The 25,044-nt window shown below is 58.4% G+C and overlaps 1 protein-coding gene across 1 annotated transcript in view; it reads right to left on the bottom strand.

Moving 5' to 3' along the window:
* Nucleotides 1–22,687, bottom strand: part of SHANK3 (SH3 and multiple ankyrin repeat domains 3) — a 235,853-nt gene extending 213,166 nt beyond the window's left edge. The window contains 1 exon segment of the mRNA XM_064142320.1: nucleotides 22,542–22,687. Within this exon segment, the coding sequence (XP_063998390.1) occupies nucleotides 22,542–22,604 (63 nt within the window). The 5' untranslated portion in view covers nucleotides 22,605–22,687.
* Between the last annotated feature and the right edge of the window lie 2,357 nt (nucleotides 22,688–25,044).

Here is a 25,044-nt window from a genome sequence, read left to right as displayed (position 1 = left end):
TGGGCTGAGCTTTACCACCAACCTTCTTCAAAGCCGCAGCTTCTCCCACCTGCTCTGTCCTGGGGCCACCACAGCCACATCTCCCTGCTTGCTGTGCTCCTCTGATCAGCTACAGGCTCTGAGGTGTCTTCTCTCCTGCCCCTCAGCTCCCTGCCAAACTCTCCTGAAGACCAGCACCCATCCTTTGCTCACACTTGCCCAAGCCAAGCTCTGTGCCTGGCACTTGGGTGCACCCAGCTCCTCTGTTCTCCACATGGAGCTTCTTCAGCCCCTTCAAGAAGTGATTCCACCAAGCTGCCCTGAAGTTTGACAGACCCAGGTGGGCAGCTCTCTCCTTTCCATCCTCCTATTAAAGCATTCCATCAGCTCCAGGATGGGCTCTGCAAACACAGCGGTTCCATCTCACCAGAAGTCCTACTCCAGCTGAGAACTTCTCCTGGTTCCCATGAAGGGTGGAACTGCCAAAACCAGGCACAAGTCTGCTGGCCTCTAGCTCTGCACACTGACACTGAGGCTTTTGCTGAAGCTGAGTCCAACAGCTGAAGTCTCTTCCCTGACACCACCACGGCTCCTGCTCATCAGCTCCTCCACTCCTCACCTGCTGCTTTGCTTCCTCAGCTCCCCTTGCTCCAGCACTCACCTGCTGCTCCATCCTTGCTGAAGCTTCTGCTCCACCTCACAACAATCACTGGCTTTGTTCTTTCTCCTCACTGCATGCTGGTGGGGCTCACCCCAAGGCTGGGCTGCTCGGAGGGCTCCCGCTCCTGTGGCATGGTGGCTCAGGGTGGCACAGCCCTGTTCCCGGCCATCGCAGAGCTCTCACTTCAGGGACTCTGGTGGGCAGAGGTCCTGGTCCTGGTGACTCCACAGGTGCTGGCACTCAACCTTTTTGGCCAACATGGGCTGGTCAAGGGGCTGCCAGCCCCTGCTGCCCTCCCAGCCCCTCACAGAGGGGCATGCCCAGTGGCAGATGAGCGGCCAGGCTGGTGGCAGTGCCTGCTGCTGAGCCCAGAGAGATGCTAGCAGAGGTGTCCTCCTGCACCCCACAGCTTTTAATTAGAGTCTTAATGAGCAGGGTGATTAATTTATTAACCACTGCCCTGCTGATCAATGCAGGCAGGGCTGGTCCAGCACCCCAAGCCTTGGCAGCCTCCCAGCAGCGACCCAAGAGCTTGGCTGTTCCCAGGCAACCGCGACCAGGTCCAGGCAGGACACCCTCACAACACACATTCAGAGAGTGGGTTGGGTTGGAAAGGACCTCAAAGATCATCTGGTTCCAAGTCCTCAAAGATCATCCAATTCCAACCCCCTTGCCATGGGCAGGGACACCTCTCAATTACAGCAGGTTGCTCAAGGCCTCATCCAACCTGGCCTTCAACATCTTCAGGGAGGGCACATCCATGACCTCCCCAGGCAATCTGTTCCAGTGTCTCCTCACCCTCACTGTCCTGGATTTCTTCCTAATCTCCAGTCTAAATCTCTTCTTTTCCAGCTCAAAGCCATCACCTCTCACCCTATCGCTCCAAGCCCTTGTCAGAAGTCCCTCCCCAGCTCTCCTGAAGCCTCCTTTGGCTACTGAAATGCCACCAAAAAGTTCTCCCAGTACCTTCTCTTCTCCAGGCTGAACAACCTCAACTCTCCCAGCCTGTCCCCATAGAAGAGGTGCTCCAGCCCTCTAATCATCTTTGTGGCCCTCTCTGGACCCTTCTGCAGCAGTTCCCTGGCCTTCTTGTGTCGGAGGCTCCAGGCATGGAGGCAGCTCTCCAGGTGGGCTCTCAGCAGAGCAGAGTCAAGGAGCAGAGTCCCCTCCCCTCCAGCATCACCGCGGCTAAGAACTTCACCAGAGGAAGGAGCTGCCAAAGAAACCTTCCCAACAGCCTCACAGCACAACCACAGCTGGGAGAGAACTCCACCACCTGAAGGAGTCTCCAGTTGTCAAACCAACCCCAGTTTAATAGCTGGGTAAATGGCACTGGGAGGGCCCTCAGCAGCCACCTCCCCCCCGGCTCTCCCGGGTTGCATCTCCCCTTCTCTTGCAGCTGCACACAGCCTAAGGCTCCTCTGGGCTGCAGGGAAATGGGCACCTCGCTTCCCGCAGACAACAAAAGGAGCTGCGGCAGGACGCGACTAGAGCAGCGCCACAGCGTAGGGGGAGAGCTCTGCAGCCACTCAGCCAGGGGAAAGCCAAGAACTGAAGGTGGCTGCAGCAAGAAGCTGGGCTGAAAATGGGCAAAGGAGAGGTTCCTGGGGTGGAGAAAGGTTCCTCAGCAAGAGAAACCAGTCGCTGGCCATGGAAACCCTTAGCTGCATCACAGGACCACAGGATATTAGGGGTTGGAAGGGACCCAAGGGGATCAAGTCCAATCCCCCTGCCAGAGCATGCTCAGGTTGGCCTCATGCCAGCTAAACCCAAGCCATCGACTCAGTGAGGCTGCTGAGGCCCTCAGGAGAAGGTGCAGAGCTTTGGGCAGTACTACCAAGAAGGACCAGGAGGGATTTTGACAGAAGCGTCAATTCCCTGATGCCCAAGCACACCCTGATGCCCATCACACACTGATGCCTATCCCCAGCACACACTGGTGCCCAGCACTCCCTGATGCCCAGCACACACTGATGCCTATCCCCAGCACACACTGGTGCCCAGCACTCCCTGATGCCCAGCACACACTGACACCCATCACACACTGATGTCTATCCCCAGCACACACTGGTGCCCAGCACTCCCTGATGCCCAGCATTCCCTGACGCCCATCACACACTGATGCCCATCCCCAGCGCACACTGATGACAAACCCCAGCACAAACTGGTGCCCAACACATCTTGCTGCCCAGCACACCCTGATGCCCATCCCCAGCACAGACTGGTGCCCAGCACTCCCTGATGCCCAAGCACACCCTGATGCCCAGCACACACTGATGCCCATCCCCAGCACACACTGGTGCCCAGCATTCCCCGATGCCCAGCACACACTGATGCCCATCCACAGCACACACTGATGACAATCCCCAGCACACAATGGTGCCCAGCACATCCTGCTGCCCAGCACACCCTAATGCCCATCCCCAGCACAGACTGATGCCCAGCACTCCCTGATGCCCAAGCACACCCTGATGCCCAGCACACACTGATGCCCATCCCCAGCACACACTGGTGCCCAGCATTCCCCGATGCCCAGCACACACTGATGCCCATCCACAGCACACACTGATGACAATCCCCAGCACACAATGGTGCCCAGCACATCCTGCTGCCCAGCACACCCTAATGCCCATCCCCAGCACAGACTGATGCCCAGCACTCCCTGATGCCCAAGCACACCCTGATGCTCATCCGCAGCACACACTGGTGCCCAGCACATCCTGCTGCCCAGCACACACTGGTGCCCAGCACTCCCTGCTGCTCAGCACACGCTGATGCCAATCCCCAGCACACACTGGTGCCCAGTCCTCCCTGATGCCCAGCACACCCTGATGCTCATCCCCAGCAGAGACTGGTGCCCAGCTCTCCCTGATGCCCAAGCACACTCTGATGCCCAGCACACCCTGATGCACATCCCCAGCACAGACTGGTGCCCAGCACTCCCTGATGCCCAGCATTCCCTGATGCCCAGCACACCCTGATGCCCATCACACACTGATACCCATCCGCAGCGCACACTGATGACAAACCCCAGCACAAACTGGTGCCCAACACATCCTGCTGCCCAGCACACCCTGATGCCCATCCCCAGCAGAGACTGGTGACCAGCATTCCCTGATGCCCAGCACACACTGATGCCCATCCACAGCACACACGGATGACAATCCCCAGCACACAATGGTGCCCAGCACATCCTGCTGCCCAGCACACCCTGATGCCCATCCCCAGCACAGACTGATGCCCAGCACTCTCTGACGCCCAGCACACGCTGATGCCAATCCCCAGCACACAATGGTGCCCAGTCCTCCCTGATGCCCATCACTCCCTGATGCCCATCCCCAAGACAGACTGGTGCCCAGCCCTCCCTGATGCTCAAGCACACCCTGATGCTCAAGCACACCCTGATGCTCAGCACACCCTGATGCCCATCCCCAGCACAGACTGGTGCCCAGCACATCCTGCTGCCCAGCACACCCTGATGCTCATCCCCAGCACAGACTGGTGCCCAGCCCTCCCTGATGCCCAAGCACATCCTGATGCTCAGCACACCCTGATGCCCATCCCCAGCACACACTGGTGCCCAGCACTCCCTGATGCTCAAGCACACCCTGATGCTCAGCACACCCTGATGCCCATCCCCAGCACAGACTGGTGCCCAGCACATCCTGCTGCCCAGCACACCCTGATGCTCATCCCCAGCACAGACTGGTGCCCAGCCCTCCCTGATGCCCAAGCACATCCTGATGCCCAGCACACCCTGATGCCCATCCCCAGCACAGACTGGTGCCCAGCCCTCCCTGATGCCACACTCGAGGCCTCCTCCAATCAATGGCATCAATTTTGCAAAGTGCAGGGTACTAAAGAGCCCAACTCTGAATTCCCATTGATTAAGCCCTAAGAGCAAAGAGCCAATCAGAAGCAAGGAGGAGGAGGTCGTTAGCTGCCTGCCTGTTTAATTAATCAACCTTTAACGACGCCACTGACCTGTGAATGTCAGGGCACAGGGACAACAGCAAATCTAAGCCCCAAGCCCAAAGCTCTTCTGGGCTGTTCCATTGCAGCTGGCATCAGCAGGAGAAGCAGAGCTCCAGCAGGCTGGCAGAGGTTGTCCTTGTGTTGAGAACAACTGAGCCAGGGGAACAGAGCAGATGCCATGGGTCAATACTGCTGCTTGGCATCTGCTTGGCATGGTTTTCATCACCCAAAAACTGTGGTGATGATGCTGGAGCGATTCTGCCACTCTGGTGAGGTCTCAGCTGCAGTGCTGAATCCAGCTCTAGAGCCCTCAACACAAGAAGGACATGGACATGGTGGAGAGGGTCCAGAGGAGGTCATGAAGATAATCAGGGGGCTGGAGCAGCTCTGCCATGAGGACAGGCTGAAGGAGCTGGGGTTGTTCAGCCTGGAGAAGAGAAGGCTCCAGGCATACCTAATACCTGCTCTAGTGGAGGATGTCCCTGCTGACTGCAGGAGGTTCGGACTGGATGACCTTTGGAGGTCCCTTCCAACCCAAACCATTCTGTCACCTAATGCAGGGCAGTGCAGCTCCACAACCCTCTCCTTTTAGCCCAAAGGTCTAGGGAAAAAAAAAGTCCATGTTGCCATGAAAATACCTGGGACAAGACACAGAATGATATATGGTCTGGTTTGGAAGGGACCTCCAAAGGTCATTGTGAGAGAAGGGGAAAGCAGAGCCACTGCAGAACCAGTTTCTGTGGGACATTTGGTGAGTCCAAGTGGGAACACCTTCAGATCTGCAATGACTCACAAGCCAGGGTCAAACCCTACTCACCTTTGGCAACCTCACCCACTGCAGCCAGGACTTCCACACAACAAGGACCTCCACACCACCTGGACTTCCCTCACAGCCATGTCAGAGCACTGCAAGGTGCTAAAGAGAAGACAGCTCGAAGACAGAGACCTTCTGACAGAGGCAGAGCTCACCTCCAAAGCTGCTGCAGCTCTGACAGTCGCCTTCTGTTAACTTCTGCTGCTGTCTGGTGCCTGCAGGACCATAGAGGAAATCCCTTCCATTGTGTCCCCTCTCACCCCTCTGGAGCCTCGTTTTGGAAGGGATTCATGAACTCAAAGCCCAGGCTGAGAAATGCTGGGAGCAGCAAAGGGCAATGCAAAGCCAGAGGAGCACAGTGGGGTGGAGAACCTGTGGAGAGCCCTTCTCTGCATGCTCAGGTGCCAGCCTTCCTCCAGAACCCAGGGAGAAGCATCAGGAGTCAGTTCAGCCATGCCTGGTAGAACCTGGGACTGCCAAGGAGTTGCACCAAGGAAGAGCTCCAGCAGCATCTGCTCTGGGAAGGTCACCCCCTCAACATGGTCACCCCTTCAATATGGTCACCACAGCTCAGCTACACTGCTGAGGATGGGGTGCAGAGCTCAGGGGCTGCCCAGGCTGTGCTGGGGATGAGCCAAACACGGCTGTCCTCCCTCTCCTCAGCCCACTCATGCAGATCAGTGATGCCCCAGCTAGACCCCAAATGAGACCCCAACAAGGCTCCAGCAGTGCCCCAGCTAGACCACAAATGAGACCCCAACAAGGCTCCAGTGGTGCTCCAGCCAGACCACAAATGAGACCCCAACAAGGCTTCAGCTGTGCCCCAGACAGACCCCAAATGAGACCCCAACAAGGCTTCAGCTGTGCCCCAGCTAGACCCCAAATGAGACCCCAACAAGGCTCCAGTGGTGCCCCAGCTAGACCCCAAATGAGACCCCAACAAGGCTCCAGTGGTGCCCCAGCTAGACCCCAAATGAGACCCCAAGAAGGCTCCAACTGTGCCCCAGCCAGACCCCAAATGAGACCCCAACAAGGCTCCAGTGGTGCCCCAGCTAGACCCCAAATGAGACCCCAAGAAGGCTCCAACTGTGCCCCAGCTAGACCCCAAATGAGACCTCAACAGGGCTCCAGTGGTGCCCCAGCTAGACCCCAAATGACACCCCAAGAAGGCTCCAACTGTGCCCCAGCTAGACCCCAAATGAGACCTCAACAGGGCTCCAGTGGTGCCCCAGCTAGATCAGGAAACTGGCCCAGCAGTAAGTAAGCCCAAAGTCACCACGGCTCCAGCCTCACAGGCAGAGCTGCTCCATCTTCTGCTCCAGCTTCTCCTCTGGAGACCTACAAGCCCTGTCTGGATGTGTTCCTGTGTGACCTGAGCTAGATTTTATGGTGCTGCTCTGGCAAGGGGGTTGGACTTGATCTATGGAGCTCCCTTCCAACCCTTAACATCCTGTGGCACCTCTGGAGCTGGCACCACACAGCCTTGTGCACACAGAAGCTCGGTAAAGAAGTGAGCCCACAGCACTTTTCCCTGTTGTTCCAAACAATTCCTGTGCTGTTTCCATATGTCAGCATTCTGGGCAAGTGCTGCTAAATAACTCCAGACATTTGCTTCCATCTGGGCACCTCCATCACATCAAGAGCTGTGGCAGAGTGCTGCCGGGCACAGGAGCACTGGCAGTTGGCAGCTTGCAGGCAGCCTCTATTTTTTAACTTTGGGAGGCGGTAGGGGGGAGGTTGATCCACAGAGATCCACAGGTATGAAAAACGAGGCTACAGCTGAGAACTTTCCACCAACCCAGATCTGAATTTAAGTAAATAAATAACTGCAGCCACTGCCCCCTCCCCAGACACTCCTCTGCAGCCGAGCGCAGGGACCTGCAGCTCCCCCATTCTGGCAGGAGTCTCCCTGCACATCAGAAAGCAAAATGGATTGATTGGAGTCAAAGTGATCATAGAATGGTTTGGGTTGCAAGGGACCTCCAAAGCTCATCCAGTCCAACCCCCTGCAGGTCAGCAGGGACATCCTCCACTAGAACAGGTTGCGCACAGCCTTGCCCAGCCTCACCTTGAAGATCTACAGGGATGAAGCCTCAACTACCTCCCTGGGAAACCTGTTGCAGTATTCCAGCACCCTCATGCTAAAGAACTTGTTCCTCACATCCAACCTCAGTCTGCTCTGCTCTCATTTCAAACCATTGCTCTCATCCTGTGTCTGCAGGCCTTTGCAAACAGTCCCTCTGCAGCCTGCTTGCAGCCCCCTTCAGCTACTGCCAGGCTGCTCTTAGGTCTGCCTGGAGCCTTCTCTTCTCCAGGCTGAACACCCCCAGCTCCCTCAGCCTGTCCTCACAGCAGAGCTGCTCCAGCCCCCTGATCACCCTCATGGCCTTCTCCAGCCCTGCTCCCTCAGGTCCAAGTCCTGCCTGTGCTGAGGGCCCCAGAGCTGGACACAGCACTGCAGGTGAGGTCTCAGCAGAGCAGAGCAAAGGCAGAATCTCCTCTCTCCATCTTTGGCCTCGCTGCTTTGGCTGCAGCCCAGGCAGCCATTGGCCTGCTGATCACCAAGCCCAGCCAGGATAAATCAGCTGGCAGGAGCCCCCCCCGGAGAAGCCAGCCAAGCCTGGTGCTGTTCTGTGAGGGGAGCCCTTTGCTGCTCTCCCAAAGAGCAGCCGAGTCGGATCAATTCCCGCCCGCCGCAGCGGATCAATTCCCCCCTGCTGCATCGGATTAATTTGCCTTTTAATGCAAACTTTCCACCCAAAAGAGCTTGCTCCTAAGCAGATATCACGGTGAGGACGTGTAGCTGCTTATCCAATTGTAATGGAAAGCAGAAATCCTCTTTTTTCCTCCCCCCAAAATATTTGGAGAGGAGCAAGCTGCCTGTTTCTTGCTTATGCTCAGTTAAGTCAGTGCGGGCCAGGATGGAAATTGGCATTGCAATTGGTTCAGTTTAGCACATTAAAGCATTTCTTGGTACCAAGAATCCATCCTGGATTCATGGCAGATGCACAGGACTCTGGAACAGGCTGCCCAGGGAGGTGGTGGCTGCCTTCTGCCTGAGAGTGTCGAAGGCCAGGTTGGATGAGACCTTGAACAGTTGAGTGTAGCTGAGAGTCCTTGCCCATGGTGGGGAGGTTGAAGGAGATGAGCTCTGAGGTCCCTCCCAACCCAAACCATTCTGGAATAGCTCTTCTTGTACCTACAAGCAACAGACACAGTAAGGGACTCTGGTCAAGTTACTCAACTTCACAGTCACCAAGATCTTAGAGCTGGTGGGTCTCACCCTCTCCAAATCACACTTCCTGGTGGAGTGGGAGAGCCAAGTGAGCTCTCTGCAGCTTCCTCCCAGCTCCCTGCCCACAGCCTGCCCAGGGAGGTTGTGGCTGCCTCCTCCTTGGACTTGTTGAAGGCCAGGTTGGATGAGACCTTGAGCAGCTGAGTCCAGTTGAGAGGTGACCCTGCCCATGGTAGGGAGGTTGGAGTAGATGATCTTTAAGGTCCCTTTCAACCCAAACCATTCTGTGATCCCTCACTGCTGGAACTGCTCAGCCAGGAGGTGAAGCAGCTGAAGGGAAGGAAACCACAGTGCTGATTTATGGCTAGAAGCTGGGTCAGCATCTCAGCCAGCTACACACCCTTGCCAAGGGGTTCTTTGAGGTCACTCAGTTGATTTCATAGAATCATAGAATGGGCTGGAAGGGGCCTCCAAAGGTCATCCAGTCCAAACCTCATGCAATCATCAGGGACATCCTCCACTAGAGCAGGTTGCCCAGAGCCTCACCTTGAATATCTCCGGGGATGGGGTCCCAACCACCTCCCTGACTGACCACTCCACAGGCCCACACCTTGAGCCAGCACCACAAGGCTGCTCCATGAGTTCCCTCCTGCTGGCTGTGCTCACTTGGGACCCTCTGGCTAGAGTCAAAGAGTCATAGAACCATAGAATGGGTTGAGTTGAAGGGACTTTCAAAGCTCATCCACAACAATCCTGCAGACAGCAGGAACATCTGCACCTAGAACAGGTTGTCAGAGCCCCAGACAACCAAGGAACGGTTCCAGGGGTGGGGCATCTCCCACCTCTCTGGGCAATCTGGCACATGCTCTCACCATCCTCAGTGGCCATCCCAACCCACTCCAAACTTTAAAGGTCTCCTACTCCAACCCCCTGCAGTCAGCACAAGCTCTCACCAGCCTCATGATGAAGAGCTTCTCCTTTGTCTCCTCTCTAGATGTCCTCCTTTCAGTTCCAAACCATCACCCCTGGCGATGGTCAAAACTCTTTCCCCATCCTTCTTCTAAGGCCATCCTGGAGTCTTCTTTTCTCCAGGCTGAACACTCCCAACTCTTCTAGTCTGGCCTCACAGCAGAAGTCTTCCAGCCCCCCCAGCATTGCTTTGGCCTCCTCTGGCCCTGCTCCAACAGCTCCAAGCCTCTGCTGTGCTGACAACTCCAGACTTGGTCCCAGCACTGAAGGTGAGGTCACAGTAGAGGGACAGAAGCCCATGTGGGCTGCTGGAGACCAGCCTAGGTCACAGCTGGGGATGTGTGGTCAGCAGGAGCAGGGAGGTCATTCTGCCCCTGTACTCTGCACTGGTTAGACCACACCTTGAGTACTGTGTTCAGTTCTGGGCCCCCCAGTTTAGGAGGGACATTGAGATGCTTGAGCGTGTCCAGAGAAGGGCGATGAGGCTGGGGAGAGGCCTTGAGCACAGCCCTACGAGGAGAGGCTGAGGGAGCTGGGGTTGTTTAGCCTGGAGAAGAGGAGGCTCAGGGGTGACCTTATTGCTGTCTACAACTACCTGAGGGGTGGTTGTGGCCAGGAGGAGGTTGCTCTCTTCTCTCAGGTGGCCAGCACCAGAACAAGAGGACACAGCCTCAAGCTGCACCAGGGGAGATTTAGGCTGGAGGTGAGGAGAAAGTTCTTCACTGAGAGAGTCATTGGGCACTGGAATGGGCTGCCCAGGGAGGTGGTGGAGTCGCCGTCCCTGGAGCTGTTCAAGGCAGGACTGGACGTGGCACTTGGTGCCATGGTCTAGCCTTGAGCTCTGTGCTAAAGGATTGGACTTGATGATCTGTGAGGGCTCTTCCAACCCTGATAATACTGTGATACTGTGAAATGGTGCCAATTCATTCCAGCAATTCAACCCCCAGCACCTCCCCCCACCAAGTCCTTCTCTTGTGGGCACTGCAAAGCTGCAGCCCACCCCACGGTGCCTTCGCTGAGGAACAACACAGAATCGGAATCACAGGATGGTCTGGGTTGGAAGGGACCTCCAAAGATCATCTACTCCAACCCCCCTGCAGTCACCAGGGACATCCTCCACTAGAGCAGGTTACCCAGAGCCCTGTCAAGCCTGACCTTGAATACCTACAGGGATAGGCCCCCAACCACCTCCCCAGGCAACCTGTTGCAGTGTTCTACCATCCACGCACAGGACTGGTGTGCAGACGCTGGCTAACATCTCTCTGCTCCTCAGTCCTTTCATGCAAGGATAAAACCCACCTGCTGCTGTGGGCATGCTGCCCAAGAGCTTCTCAGTACACCCCAGCTCACCCCAACACTCAGACTGGTGTAACTGGAGCAAACACAATGGTTTGCTACACCGAGGGTCCCAGCCCATCTTCTGATGTCATGGTGGCAGAAGGTTGAAAACAGCCACACACAAAAAAAAAACCCCAAGCTATAAAAGGGGCTTCAAAATGTGCCAGTCTCAGTGCCACGTTCTTCCATGGAGAATGGGAACAAGAAGCAGAGCCAGCAGCTGCTTCATTCACCCAGCACCACCCATGGAAGCTGAACGGGGCCAGGTGCTCCTGGAAAAGCGACGTGCGGCTTGGAAGCCAACCCAGCTCAGAGCTTCTGCACAAGTGGTTTGGTCCTCCCCTGAAAGAGGGAACAAAGCCAGTGCAGCTATGCAGGGCTACAGATTTTCACAGCAGCAGAAAGCAGAGGCTTGGGCCAAGGCTCAAAGTTCTCAGCAGAGGTTTTTGGCCATGGGCTCCTGACCTCCAGATCTTCCCTTTGCACAAATAAAATTCTCCTGGTTTTCTCCCTGCCTTCCCTAGATGCACAGAACCATTTTGGTTGGGAGAGATCTTGAAGATCAATGAACCCAACCCTTCACTCAGCACTGCCAGGGCACCACCAAACCATGGCTCTCACAGAATCAGAGAATCAAGCAGGTTGGAAGAGACCTCCAAGATCATCCAGGCCAACCTAGCACCCAGCCCTGGCCAATCAACCAGACCATGGCACTAAGTGCCCCATCCAGGCTTTGCTTCAACGCCTTCAGGGGCGGTGACTCCACCACCTCCCTGGGCAGCCCATTCCAATGCCAATCACTCTCTCTGACAACAACTTCCTCCTATCATCCAGCCTAGATCTCCCCTGGAACAACTTGAGACTGTGTCCCCTTCTTCTGTTGCTGCTTGCCTGGCAGAAGAGACCAACCCCACCTGGCTACAACCTCAGCATCACATCTCTACAGCTTTGAAATCCCTTCAGGGATGGGGACTCAAACACAGCCTTGAGCAGCCTTGGCCAGGCCTGGACAACCTCAAGGGGCAGAAATTGTTCCTCATGACCAACATGAACCTCCCCTGGGACAACTTGAGGCTATATCCTCTTGTCTTGTCCCTTGTTCCTTGGGAGGAGACCAACCCCCACTTGGTTCCAGCCTCCTTTCAGGAAGCTGTAGAGAGCCAGAAGGTCTCCCCTCAGACTTCTTTCCAGGCTCAACAACTCCAGCTCCCTTAGCTGCTCCTCACTAGAGGAGTACACCAGCTGCCTGTGGAATGCTGCCACACCAGCAGCATTCCACAGGGACACAAGACCATGTCCTCCTCAGCCCTCAGGGACAGGTTTTTGTGGTGGCTTCTCCATTCCTCAAGTTAAAAATTACCCCAGAGGAGACCAAATGCAAGAGCAGGGCTCTGAGCTTTCGTCCCTGCTCTGTGGCAGTAGAAAGGAGCTCAGCAGAGCATGGCCTGGCTGGGTGCATCATTAACAACAGGCACCATCCACACTGCCAGGGCTTCACAACACACCTCCGGTGCCAGCCAGAGCACAGCTGGGCACCATCTCTGTCAGCATCCCCAGATCCATCCTGCATTCCATGGCAGTCCAGTGCTGGTGTTGGCTCTGCGAGGGGCCAGGAAGGGCAGCCACCATTTCCATCAGTGGGCACCTCTGTGGACACCATTCCATATCAGGCCCAGATGAATGATTCATAGAATGGGTTGGGTTGGAAGGGATCTTCAAGATCATCCAGTTCCAAACCTCCTGCCATGAGCAGTGACATCTCCCACTAGACACCTTCCACCTTGACTACTTGGATATCTTCATGGATCCATAGAAAGGTTTGGGTTGGAAGACACCCTCAAGATCATCCAGTTTGAACCCACCTGCCACAGGCAGGGTCACCCCCACTAGAGCACCTCCCACTAGACACCTTCCACCTTGACCACTTGGACATCTTCATGGATCCACAGAAAGGTTTGGGTTGGAAGAGACCTTCCAGATCATCCAGTTCCAACACCCTGCCATGGGCTGGGACACCTCCACTAGCGCAGCTTGCTTTAGGCCCCACTCAACCTGACCTTGAGGAAGAGGATGAGGAGGAAAGTCTCCATGCCCCATGAAGGAAGCAGCTCACGGAGGCCAACAGGACCCACATCCTCCTGGGCTCCACCAGCACCGGGAGCTGCTGGAGGTGACAGCCAGCAGTGCAAGACTCACTGCAACCTTCCAGCAGCTCCTGGGGCTGGCTTTAACCTGCTTCAAAAGGGTTTCCAGCACACAGTGGAGAAGAAAAGCCCTCGGCCACCTGCGGGAGGAAGTCTCAGCAGCTGCACTTTGCAGCTCCTCTGGATCTTTCCAAGCCGTTTCAAGAAGCTCCAGCTCTGGTAGTTAGCAGTTTCCTGAGCACCACTCAGCTGCAAGAGGCTCTTATCTCTGCTCATGCATTTTTCATGAGCCCTGCTTCCTCGGAAGGAGAGAGTTTGCCCTGCTCCCACTGAAAAGTAAATGGCAACCTTTGTGCCTGGCTGCTCCCTGATCGCAGCCCGGGGTGGCTGCCAGCTGCATGGTGGGCACTGCCCACCACCTTGGCACAGTGCCCACGGGGTGCTCCCGAGCTGGGGCAGGATCCTCACAGACTGCATCAGGTTGGAAAAGACCCTCCAAGGTCATCTTGGCCAACCCCCTCCCTGCACCTCTAAGTATAGAATCATAGAATCAACCAGGTTGGAAGAGACCTCCAAGATCATCCAGTCCAACCTAGCACCCAGTCCTAGCCAGTCAACCAGACCATGGCACTAAGTGCCTCATCCAGGCTTTGCTTCAACACCTCCAGGGTGTAGAGCAGGTTGCTCAAAGCCACATCAAGTTGATCTTTGAGGTCCCTTCCAACCTAAACCATTCTATGATTCTAAGTTTGACCTTCAGTGTCTTCAGGGATGGAGCCTCCAGCACATCTCTGGGCAACCTGTTCCAGTGTTCTACCACCTTCATTGCACAGAACTTCCTCCTGATGTCTAACTCAAATCTGCTCTGCCCCCAGTTTCAAACCATTGCTCCTCGTCCTATCACCACAGGCCCTTTTAAACAGTCCCTCCCCAGCCTTTAGGTAGGTCCCCTTCAAATACTGAAAGGCCATCAGAAGGTCTTCCTGGAGCCTTCTCTTTTCCAGGCTGAACAGCTCCAACTCTCAGCCTGCCCTCCACCACCCCCCATTGGAGAGGTTCTCCATCCCTCTGATCATCTTCATGGTCTCATCTGGACCAATTCCATGTCCCTCTTGTGTTGGGGGTCCCACAGCTGGGACCTCACAGGGTTTCAGCTCCAGCACACACCAGGAGAGGACACCAATGGCTGCTGGGGCACTTCTGTGCTCTCCCAGACCAGTGGCAGCATGGGCTGCATCAAAAGAGGCACAGAGAGCGGCTCTGCCACTCTCCTCTGCTGAAACCTCAATTGCAGTGCTGCACCTAACTCAGAGGTCCCAGTACAAGAAGGACATGGGCTTGATGGAGCAGGTCCACAAAGATGATCAGAGGGCTGGAGCACCTCTGCTACAGGGACAGACTGAGAGAGTTGGAGCTGTTCAGCCTGGAGAAGAGAAGGCTCTAGGAAGACCTTCTGGTGGCCTTTCAATATCTGAAGGGGACCTAGAGGAAGGCTGTGGAGGGGCTGTTTAAAAGGGCCTGTGGTGACAGGACAAGGGGCAATGGTTTGAACCTAGGACAGGTCAGATTTAGGTTGGACATCAGGAGGAAGATCTTCACTATGAGGGTGGTGAAACATGGAACAGGTTGCCCAGAGATGTGGTGGAGGCTCCATCCCTGGAGCCATTCAAGGTCAGACTTGATGGAGCCCTGAGCAACCTGCTGTAGCTGGAGGTGTCCCTGCTGACTGCAGGGGGGTTGGACAAGTGACCTCAGAGGGTCCCTTCTGGCCCCCACTCATTCTGTGACTCGATTTCTGCATTCCCACCTTTTCCCATCACTGCCCCCCAAGATGAGGTGAAGCTTCCAAAGCGCTCCCACCAGAGCACTCTCAAACCCTGCTGTGATGCTACAGACCCACAAATCATCACGAGAAACAAAGCTGAGCTGGGGGCCTGGTCCTGCCTGATGGTCTCATCACCATCCCATCAACCTGGTGGGTGTTTGGGATAATTTTATCCCAGGTCTCCAGCACCCTCCCACAGAGCAGCACAGGCAAAGCAGAGCTGAAACGGCTCTTCCTGGAGGAGAAGCAGCTGCGGGCCAGAGGCAGGAGGAGAGATGGAGAAGCTCCACCAGCATTAGGAGAGGCTCAGGGTGCTGTGCATCACCCTCCACTTTCCTTTGCCCAGGGCCAGCACTGGAGTGCACCAGCAGATCAGGCAGAGCAGGGCTCAAGGAGGAGAGGTCTCAGGTTCTCAGACTCCACTTGTTCTCCTGGCAGTCACTACAGGGCCCAGACCTTCAAACCAGACCAAACCCCTGCCCCACAGCCATGGGACACAACAGGTCCAAGGTACGGAGGAGGTCCATGGCACAGGACTGGCAGTGAGCACATGGAGCTCTGCAATGGACCTCAGTGCCACCAGCACCAAGCCCATTTCCAGCACTGCTGCTGCCCCAGCAAACCACGGCCCTCAGCACCACATCTACACAGTCTGGAAGCCCCTCCAGGGATGGTGACTCCGGCAGTGTCCTGGGCAACCTGGGCCAGGTCTGGACAGCCCTCAAGGGGCAGAAATTGTTCCTCACGGCCAACCTCACCCTCCCCTGGGGCTACTTGAACCAGTTCCTTTTGTCTTGGTGCTTGTTACTTGGGACAAGAGACCAACCCCCACCTGTCTCCAAGCTCCTGGCAGGGAGCTGTAGAGATCCAGATGGTCTCCCCTCAGTCTCCTCTTCTCTGGGCTTAACAACCCCAGCTCCCTCAGCTGCTCCTCACCAGACCTGCACAGATCATGAACTGGAACCACAGCAATGCAAGCAAGGTTCCCCCACAGCCCCACCACACACTGATGCTCACCAGGGCAGCCAGGAGCACCCAGGGTTCACCAGCCAGGAGCACCCAGGGTACAACAGCCAGGAGCACCCAGGGTTCACCAGCCAGGAGCACCCAGGGTTCACCAGCCAGAAGCACCCAGGGTTCAACAGCCAGGAGCACCCAGGGTTCAACAGCCAGGAGCACCCAGGGTACAACAGCCAGGAGCACCCAGGGTTCACCAGCCAGAAGCACCCAGGGTTCACCAGCCAGGAGCACCCAAGTGTCACCAGCCAGGGCTGGGTCCTGCAGAAGAAGATCTCAGAGAGCAGCACTTCCAGCCAAGCTGGGCACAGGGCACTCCAGCTCTGCCTCAGCTAAGCTCAGCACCACTTTGCCCATCACCAACCACTTACAGACCACCCTGCTGACCAGACACCATCTTGGCTGCTCCTTGGGTACCACAGGAGCTTTTCTTGGCTCTGAGCATCAGCAGCTGATGGTGAGGAGGGATCTGGGCAACTTGGCCCTGTGTTGGTTCTCACCTCAGCATGCATAGGGCAGAGCTGTCCGAAGTTTGCAGTTACCAACACTGGGGTCCTGTGGGGAGCCAGGGCACCCCAGAGCATGGCACTGACCCAGGTCTCTGCCACCACAACCCAGGAACTTGTTCCTCTTCTGCCAGCACCTGAAGCCACCCCACAGCAGCGCTGATGGGGACAGCAGCTCAAACAGCACAGCTGCCAGCAGCTTCTCACTGGCATTTTAACCCCCTGACTAAAGCTCTGCTCGTCCCTCCCCACTGCTGCCTTGGGCACTGCTGTCTGCACTCAGCACCTGGCATCTGCAGGGAGAACCCAACTCCAGAATGCAGCCAGCGTGGGGACAGCATCGCATCCAGGAGACCAGAGTGGGCTCAGGCAGCTCTGCCACTGTGCCCACCAGCACCATGCCTGTCAGCACCATGCTGCAGGGTCCTTCTCAGCTGCCTCACACGAGCTGCTGAGCATCTGCAGCCACCCAGCCAGCTCAGGACACCAACTGCACCTCCTGAAGTCCATTCTGCGTCACGGGCAGCCGCCAAAGGGCAGGGCACATTGTGGTAGAGCCAGGGGCTCTGGCACTCCCTCCCTCAGAAGAGATGTGGCTGTGGCACTGCCCACACCCCCATCCCTGCCGGCAGAGGGGACAGCAGTGCTGGAGAGCAGCCACAGCAGCTCTCCTCTGCACACCCTGCTCAGAGCCAGCATCCCTTTGCCACACAGCAGCTCTGCAGCACCCAGAGCCACGCTGAAGCCCCTTCCTCACCACCCTGTGCCGATCCCACCACACCTCCCTTCCAGCCACGGGCGAAGCTGGGGTGGGCAGCTGGCTGGGGTGGGCTGCTGGCAGTGGTGGGCAGCTTGCTCACCATGGCTTGTAGCCACCACATCCCTGCCTCAGCAGGCTGCAGAGATGCAGCAGTGGTGCTCCTTGCTGGGGTGGGGAGCTGCAGCCACGGTCAGGAGCTTGTGGCACAGGGAATGCAAATCAAATCCCAACCGACCAGCAACTCGCTTGGCAGCCTCCCCACCACCAGTCCTGGCTAAGCAGAAGTTGAGGAGAACTTTGCCTCTCTCTCCTCTAAGAGGAGAATTTATCTCTTCCCTTGGCTTGACAGCAGAATCGATGCTCTGGGCACTGGTTTCCAGGCTCCTCTTTCATTTGCTTGAAGGAGATAAGAAGCCAGAATATTAACCTGAAGTCTCAGATGCCTGAGAAGAGGGATGAGGGCAGAGCCTCTCTGCAGCCAGAGGTGAATGAGCAGTCCCATCCACCCCAGCAAAGGGAAGTTCTGGCCTCGGCTGAGGCCTCAAGCAGCCCCTCACAAATGGGGTTGGGTGGTCCCACCACCTCCAAGGTCCTGGGACATCTCCTCACCAATCCCCAATGCATCACCACAGCTTTGCACAGAGGAGAAGCTCTTCCAGGGGATGATGCCAGCATAGGAAGGATGCCAGACCCCACTGCCTGGACCCCAGAGGACACCCTTCTGCAGGACATGACTTCTTCAGCATCACCCAGGCTTTCCTGCTGTCACACATGCTTCAGCATGGTCCCCTTTGCAGAGGAGACCGAATCCTGCCCAGGGCTGCAGACCTGCCTCACCAACTGATTGGGAATCACTGATCTGGCCTGAGGCCACCACAGAATCACAGAAGCTCAGGGGTCGGAAGTGACCTCAAAAGTACATCCAATCCAACTCCCCCTGCCAGAGCGGGATCAGGAAAGCATCCAGGCAGGTCTTGAATATCACCAGAATGGGATACCACAGTTGTCACCACAGGGCTGCACCCAAACAGGAGCTAAGAGAGACAGCAGCTCCCTCTCAGCACTGCCAGGGCTGGTGAGGAGCAGAGCCCACGCTCCTGGCACCACCACAGCCATGCTCACAAGCGCTGCCACAGAGGGATGCTCCTTCCAGCCAGTGTCCCCATGCTCCTGGCTCCCCTGGGCAGCTCAGCCCAGTCCACATGCTCCTGAAGGGCACTACCACAAGAAACCCACTCACAGCTCCGTGCCCTCCAACACAAACAGCTCTCTGTCTTCTCCTCCCACTCCAGCATCTGCCCCTCAAAGACTCTCTCTGCTCTCAGGACCATTCCTTCCCTCCACAACAGCACAAATTGTCCTTCCTCCTCCTGCCAGGCCACCACCATGACCTGCCCCAGCTTCCCTCCACCGAGGAGCAGAGGAGGAGAGGAGGAGCCACAAGTGAAGCAACAAGAGGCACCCGCCTCGTGGCGCCTTCGGGTCCCTGAACATCTCTCTCAGGTGCTCAGCTGCCTCACAGTGGGGAATAAGGGACAGCAAATCTGGGGCACCACGAAAAATATCCATCAGAGGCACCTGCAGGACAGAGGACATGGTGTGGCTCCTGACCACAGGTCAGGTCCAGCAAGGAGAGGAGAGGCAGTCCCCAGTAGAGGAGCAGTGTGACAGCCCATGCAGAACCCCTGCCCAGAGCTGCTCCGTGGGGCTTTGGGAAGCCTGCAGCTCCCTGGGGCTGTCAGGGAGCAGGGAGTCACTGCCAGGCTCTGTGGGAGAGTCCTCTGAGTGGCTTACAGCCTGTCCCCATCCCCAGCTCTCCTCCTGCACTGAAGGAAGTGCCACCAGCTGTTTCTGCACTGTCCTTTTAGTAGGCAAGATGTGCTCCCTTCCCACCCAAGCACACCCCATCCCTCTGCCCCATCTCTGCGTCCCCTGCTCCTCCTGTGCTCCAGGGTCCCTTCTCAAGCCATTTGTAGTGGTGTGGGGCAGTGTCAGCCTCGCTGCCCTGAGCTGGGAGCCGTGCAGGTTGCTCAAACCCTTTAACCTGAAAGCCTGCCCCATCCTTGGGGCAGCAGGGATGTGTCTGGAGGGTTCCCCTCTTCAGAGACAAGGTCACAGCCTGGGCTGGAGGCTTGCTCCTAACAATGGAAACCACTAAGAGTGAATTCAAAGGCTTTCAGATTAATAAAACACAACGATGAAGAGTGGCAAAGGAACCTAAAAGAGGCTTGGAGACAACTCCAAGTGAGCTGGGAAGCTCCACCTGAAAAGCCAGCTGCTTCACAGCCTAAAAACCCACCTGGAGGCTCCAGCCCTGACAAAAGGCACCAGCAAAAGGGACCTGCCCAGCCCTAAAGCACTGGCAGCTAATGGAACCTGGCTGCTTACTCAAAGACCGCTTGCTAAGGTGTCAGAAGGGACAATCCCCACCCTGTGCTGCAGCTGCCATGAGGCACCCATGGCAGGGTCAAGCGCTCAATCCCTGCTGGAGCCTCATCCCTTCTCCACGTGGTTGTGATCTCCCTAGAGCAGGCAGGGGAAAAAGCCTCTTCTCTCTTGGATTGCCCCTGGTGCCTCATCACTCAGAGCAACCCAACCCTGGTCAGGTCCAGGAAGGAGAGGAGAGGGAGAGGCACAAGCACAGGCACGTCCCCATTACAAGGCTGGCATCTGACTGCTTCTCCTGAAGGTGCCACCAGGGTTCCTGTGTCCTACCTCTGCCTTTTCCCATCCTTAGTCCACCCATGAGACCCCTCCCAGGATGCAGATGCTAGCCCTGGCCTAGAGCAGGAGCCTCACAGAGCCACAGTCAGTCTATGCTGGCTGCCCATCAGTGAGGGCAACCGCAGCAATGCCAAAGCAGGGCAGGGACATCTCTGAGGGGTGCCTGTACTCCAGGGTCTGCTCTGCAGACACAGCCTCTGGGGAACAGCTCCACAGCAGCTCCTCTGAAGTTCCTGGGCCTACCCCAGCCTGGAGTAGCTAAAGATCATGCCAGGAAAGGTGTCCCCACCCTGACAGACAGCAGGTCACAGCCCTGCTAAGCCACAGCAGCCCAAACACCTGCCAGAGCCCCTCATGGAGGAGCTGGCAGCCTGGCAGCAAGCTGCTCAATAGCTTGTTTCCCCCTTGCCCCCGTTCCCACTGGTCCTCATCTCCTGCAGACAGGGACCAAGCCATCTGCTCAAGGTGTGAGCACCAAATGCTGCCCAGACCAGGGAGCTGATGCCCAGAAGCCTGGGGAAGGTCCAGGACACCACACAGCTCCCAGGGGTACTGCTGTTGAGCAGATGAGTTTCTCCTGCCTCATTTTGGTGGGAGGGAGCTCAGCTGGAGCAGAAGAGTTTGCAAACCAGGCAGCTCCTACTTGGTAAGTCAGCCCTCAGATGCACCCTAAAAGCCACGGCCCTCTGCCAGCACTGCCTGGTCTGGAGAAAGGGATGTCCTGGCACCAGCCTGGTGCTGTGCTGGTGACAGCAAGGGCTGTCTGAGCCCCTCATCCAGACCACAGGCATCACAGGTTCTGAGAACAGCTGTCACACTGTCCTGCTGCCCAGAGCTGCTGTGCCAGGCAGGGCACTGCATCCCCAGTTGCTGTCACCCAGCCCAGGGAAGCAGGTGCCACACAGCACAGCCTCCAGCTTCCACCTGCAGCCTGTGAAACCCAGGGCACACTGCCCACTGGGGCAGGGCAGCAGGGGCAGAGCTGGTCAGGCAGAACCATGCTGGACCCATGATCTCCTGCTGCTCCCTACAGAGCCAGGCCTGGAGTCGTGATTGCTGCCAGCTCCTGTGCTCACCAACCAGGCTGGCGGAGCACAAAGGGCTGGGCAGGCTGCCAGTGCTGGGGGGCTCTTACCTGCACCCAACGGGCTGCCCCACATCCCAGTGCTCCCCAGGGCACCCCTGCCAGCACCCAGCACTGGCTCTGCTGTTCACGGGAGCACAGCCCCCAGCCCCAGGCAGCCTGAGGGTCTCCCCAGTGCTCCTGCTCTGCCAGCTCACTCCCATCCCCAGCCCAAGGAGGTGGCACCACAAATATTTCCACTCTTCAGCTGCATCTACCCCTGGGGGAGAGGAACTGCAGGAGGGAAGTTCCTGCCTTGTGCATGCAAAGATGCTCAGCTTTGCCTGGAGTGCCCTCCCTACCTGGGGGCATTCACTCTGGCAAGGCTGAGCTGCTTCACTCCAGCTTGGGACCAGCAGAGGATGAAGGTGGGGGGGAGGTGCTTAACATCCCACCACACCAACTCCAGCGCCCGCAAACCCTCCAAACCAAGCCTAGGTGCTGGGCAGTGCCCAAGGCACAGCGAGGTGGGCACCATGATGCTGTGCAGATCAAGGCCCTCACCAACAGTCCCGGGCTGAGGGCCGACGCAAGATGAGCCCTGGGACCGCGCATCAGCTCCGGGATGGGTGAGGAGGCGCTAAGGTGAGGGGCACAAGCAGCCCTCGTGTCCTGCAGACCGTCGGTCACAGCCCAAGCAGCTCACGGAGCCCTCTTGCAGCGCAGGGCCACTCCTCGCCCAGCGCCTGCCCGGTTCTTCGACAGCAGACCAGCAGCCTGGCAGCCGAGCGGCAGAGCTGCGCCTGCCAGCACGCCAGCACCGCGGCCCTGTGGCCTTGGCGCTCTGCCCCACTGCCACCAGCCCCGCCGGTGAGCGGACCCCCGCGGCAGGCTCCCAAGAGACCCTCTTGCTTCCCCCAGTCCCCTCCACCTCCTCCTCCTCTATCACGCCCTGGCTCCCATCAGGGCCACCCGCACGCCCCACCTGTGACACGGTCACCCAGCACAGCGCTCTCGGCTGCCCCAGGCCTGGCACCTGGGACCCGCTGCGCTCCCGCACCCGCCAGCGGCTGGGCACAGCCCCGCTGCCCGCGCACCCGCCCGCGGCAGCCATCGGCGCCCGCCGCCGGCACAGCCCCCGCCGGGGCTGCAGCCGCTGCCGGAGCGCTACCGGAGCCAGCGGCACAGCCGTGCCGAAGCCCCCCGCGCTGCGCCCGCCCCCACGCCAGCCCCGCCGTGCCCGGGCCGGTGCGGGGCCCCGCCGAGGCAGCGCTGCAGCCGGAGCCGCCCGGCCGGGCTCTGCGGGAAGGAGGGCAGCGGGGGCACCGGGCAGAGGGGCGGCAGCGGGAGCCAAGGGTGCCGGGGAGCGGGGCACCGGGAAGCGGGGCAGCGGGCACCCCTGCGCCGTCCTGCCGGGGCCGCCCCTCTCCCCGACCGCGGCCAGGCGAAGTTTGCCGGATGGTGCCGGGGTGGCCGCTGCCGAGAGCGAGGTCGGGGCCGGTACCGGCACCGCGGCTGGTCGGGCACTCACCGTCTGCTGCAGGTCGGGGATGCCGATGCGGACGACGATGGCGCCGGGCGCGGGCTCCTCCATGCGCACCGGGGCCGCCAGCTTGGGGGAGCGGGGCCCGGGTGCGCCCCGGGCCGGGTCGAGCCGCGTCTCCTCCCGCAGGCCGGCGCCCGGCTCCCCGGTGGCGGCGGCGCGGGGCTGTCGCTCCGGCGGCGGCTCCGGCGGCGGCGACTCCGGGCTCTCATGCTTGCTGCCGGCGGGGCTCAGAGGCATGCTCCGTGCGGCGCGGCGGGGCGGCCGGCACCGCCACCGGCACCGGCACCGCGGGCCGCGCTCACCGCCCGCCCGGGGGCCCTGCGGGGGAACGAGAGGCGTCAGTGGGGCACCCGGGCGGGAACCCCGCGGGGGGACCCCCTTTGGAAGGTCCCCCGGCAGAGGACCCCCCGCCACTACACACGGGCATCCCTGCGGGACTGCCCCAGCCCCGGATGGCAGGGGACCCCCCACACTTCATGGGGGCACCCCTGCGGGACCCACCGCGGCAGGCAAGAGGCAGCTCCACGCACACACCGCGCACGGGCATCCCCACAGGGACCCCACGGGACCTCCCCCCAGGAGGCAGGGGACCCCAACACTGCATAAGGGCACCCCTGTAGGACTGCCCCCAAAGCCAGGACCACCCCAGCAGAGGACACTCAACCTCCACTTGGTGACCCGCTGGAGGACCCTGTCGTGGTCTCAGGGAGGACCTCTACACTTCACCCAGGCCACCCCATCAGGACCCTCCTACAGGACCCCTGACTGCCCTACGCGGAGGTGTCCATCTCTTGGCCCTCACTCAGGGAGCCTCAACCAACCCTGCATGAACCTCACAGAGGGACCCCCAAGCATTCCCCACCACATGCACTCAGTGGCTGCAACCCCACCACAGGAATCCTGATGCTGAGGACCCTGCAAAGGTTTGTCCCACGTCAGGGACCTCTCCAAGGAGCCCCACACCATGCAGAGATCCACACAACTATGCCCTAAAAGGGCCAACTGCCACTGCATGCCCTCTTTATCCCCACAGAGGGCAAGGCCCCGTTGCAGTGACCCCCACCAGAAGAGACCTCTCCTCATCCTGGCAGAAAGGCACAGACCTGTCCAGAGTTTACCCTATACCAGGCACATGGATACCAGAGCCTCTGGTGCCCCTTGGGGCACAGCACTCCCACCAGAGCCACTCCAGGAGGTCTGGACATTGCTGTGGTGCAGAGGGCCCAGCTTCTGCCATGCTTTGCTGCTTTGGTCAGCTCTCTCCACACCACCACCCATGCCTGCAGTTCATCCCAGTCGCTCTGTTCCCTATCTGCAACCGTCAGCCTCCATCTCCACATCTGCTCCAGCACATCTGGAGGGCCTGCCTGCCTCCTTCCCCATCTGCCAGGGGGAACTTATAGGGGAAGCTGGCATTAGCAAGTGTGACTTGGAAGGGGCTCAGCACCCTTCCTGGCTTTGGGATTTACAAGGAAAGGTCTTGGTTCTGGTCCTGCAGACTGCTCACACTGCACTTAGAACCAGAATTGTTGAGGCTGGGAAAGACCTTTAGTATCATGGAGTCCAACCCTTCACCTAGCACTGCCAGGGTACCACCAAACCATGGCCCTCAGCACCACAGCTCCATGGCTCTGAAACCTCTCCAGGGCTGGGGACTCAAACACTGCCCCAGGCCTGGACAACCCTCCAAGGGCAGAATTTTTTCCTCATGGCTAACCTCAACCTCTCCTGGCACAACTTGTGGCCATTTCCTCTTGTCTCATCACTTGTTCCTTGGGAGAAGAGACCAATCCCACCTGGCTTCAGCCTCATGCAGGCAGCTGTAGAGAGCCAGAAGGTCTTCCCTCAGCCTCTACTTCTCCGGGCTGAATACCCCTAGTGCAGGGCACTGCCCACTGTGAGGTGGTGAACACCCCCAGCACATATCTGCACCCCTGCAAACAGCTGGACCCACCCCATGGCTACAGCCCCCAGCAGCAGTTCCAGCAGCTCCAGCAGCCTGCTGGGCAAGAAGCTGGGGCTGCCTGCCAGGGGCTTTCCAAAGGGCTAGTACTTGGACAACAGGATGCAGCAGTGGCCCTGTGCCAAAGTGCTGGGAGCAGGAGGATGGGTGACCTGTGCTCGCACCCCTGAGACCCGTCTGGGGCACAGAAGCCACACGTGGAGTGGGGGCAGGAGCAGCTACATGGAATGGTGGCAGGAGCAGCTAAGGTGAGCTCCAGCACCAGGACACAAGAGCCACCACCACAGCTGCTATTTCTGCCAGTCCTCTGCTGCCAGGGCTGGTTAAAGCCAGGAGGACCATCCCCTGCCCAGCAGGTCAGGTCCGTGCTCCAGGGCTGGCCAGGCTGGCAAGCACCTTGCCAAGAGCAGATGGCACTCAGGGTCTGTGCAGGACTGTGCCCAGGCCTGTGTCCGGTGCGTGGCTGGCTGGGCCCCAAGGCGTCCATCGGCGTCACAATCCTCACCCAGAAATAGCCCCCACAGC

The sequence above is a fragment of the Pogoniulus pusillus genome, chromosome 4 (genome assembly GCF_015220805.1).
Source record: "Pogoniulus pusillus isolate bPogPus1 chromosome 4, bPogPus1.pri, whole genome shotgun sequence".
Taxonomy (NCBI): Eukaryota; Metazoa; Chordata; class Aves; order Piciformes; family Lybiidae; genus Pogoniulus; species Pogoniulus pusillus.
This window is presented reverse-complemented; position numbering and strand designations above follow the sequence as displayed.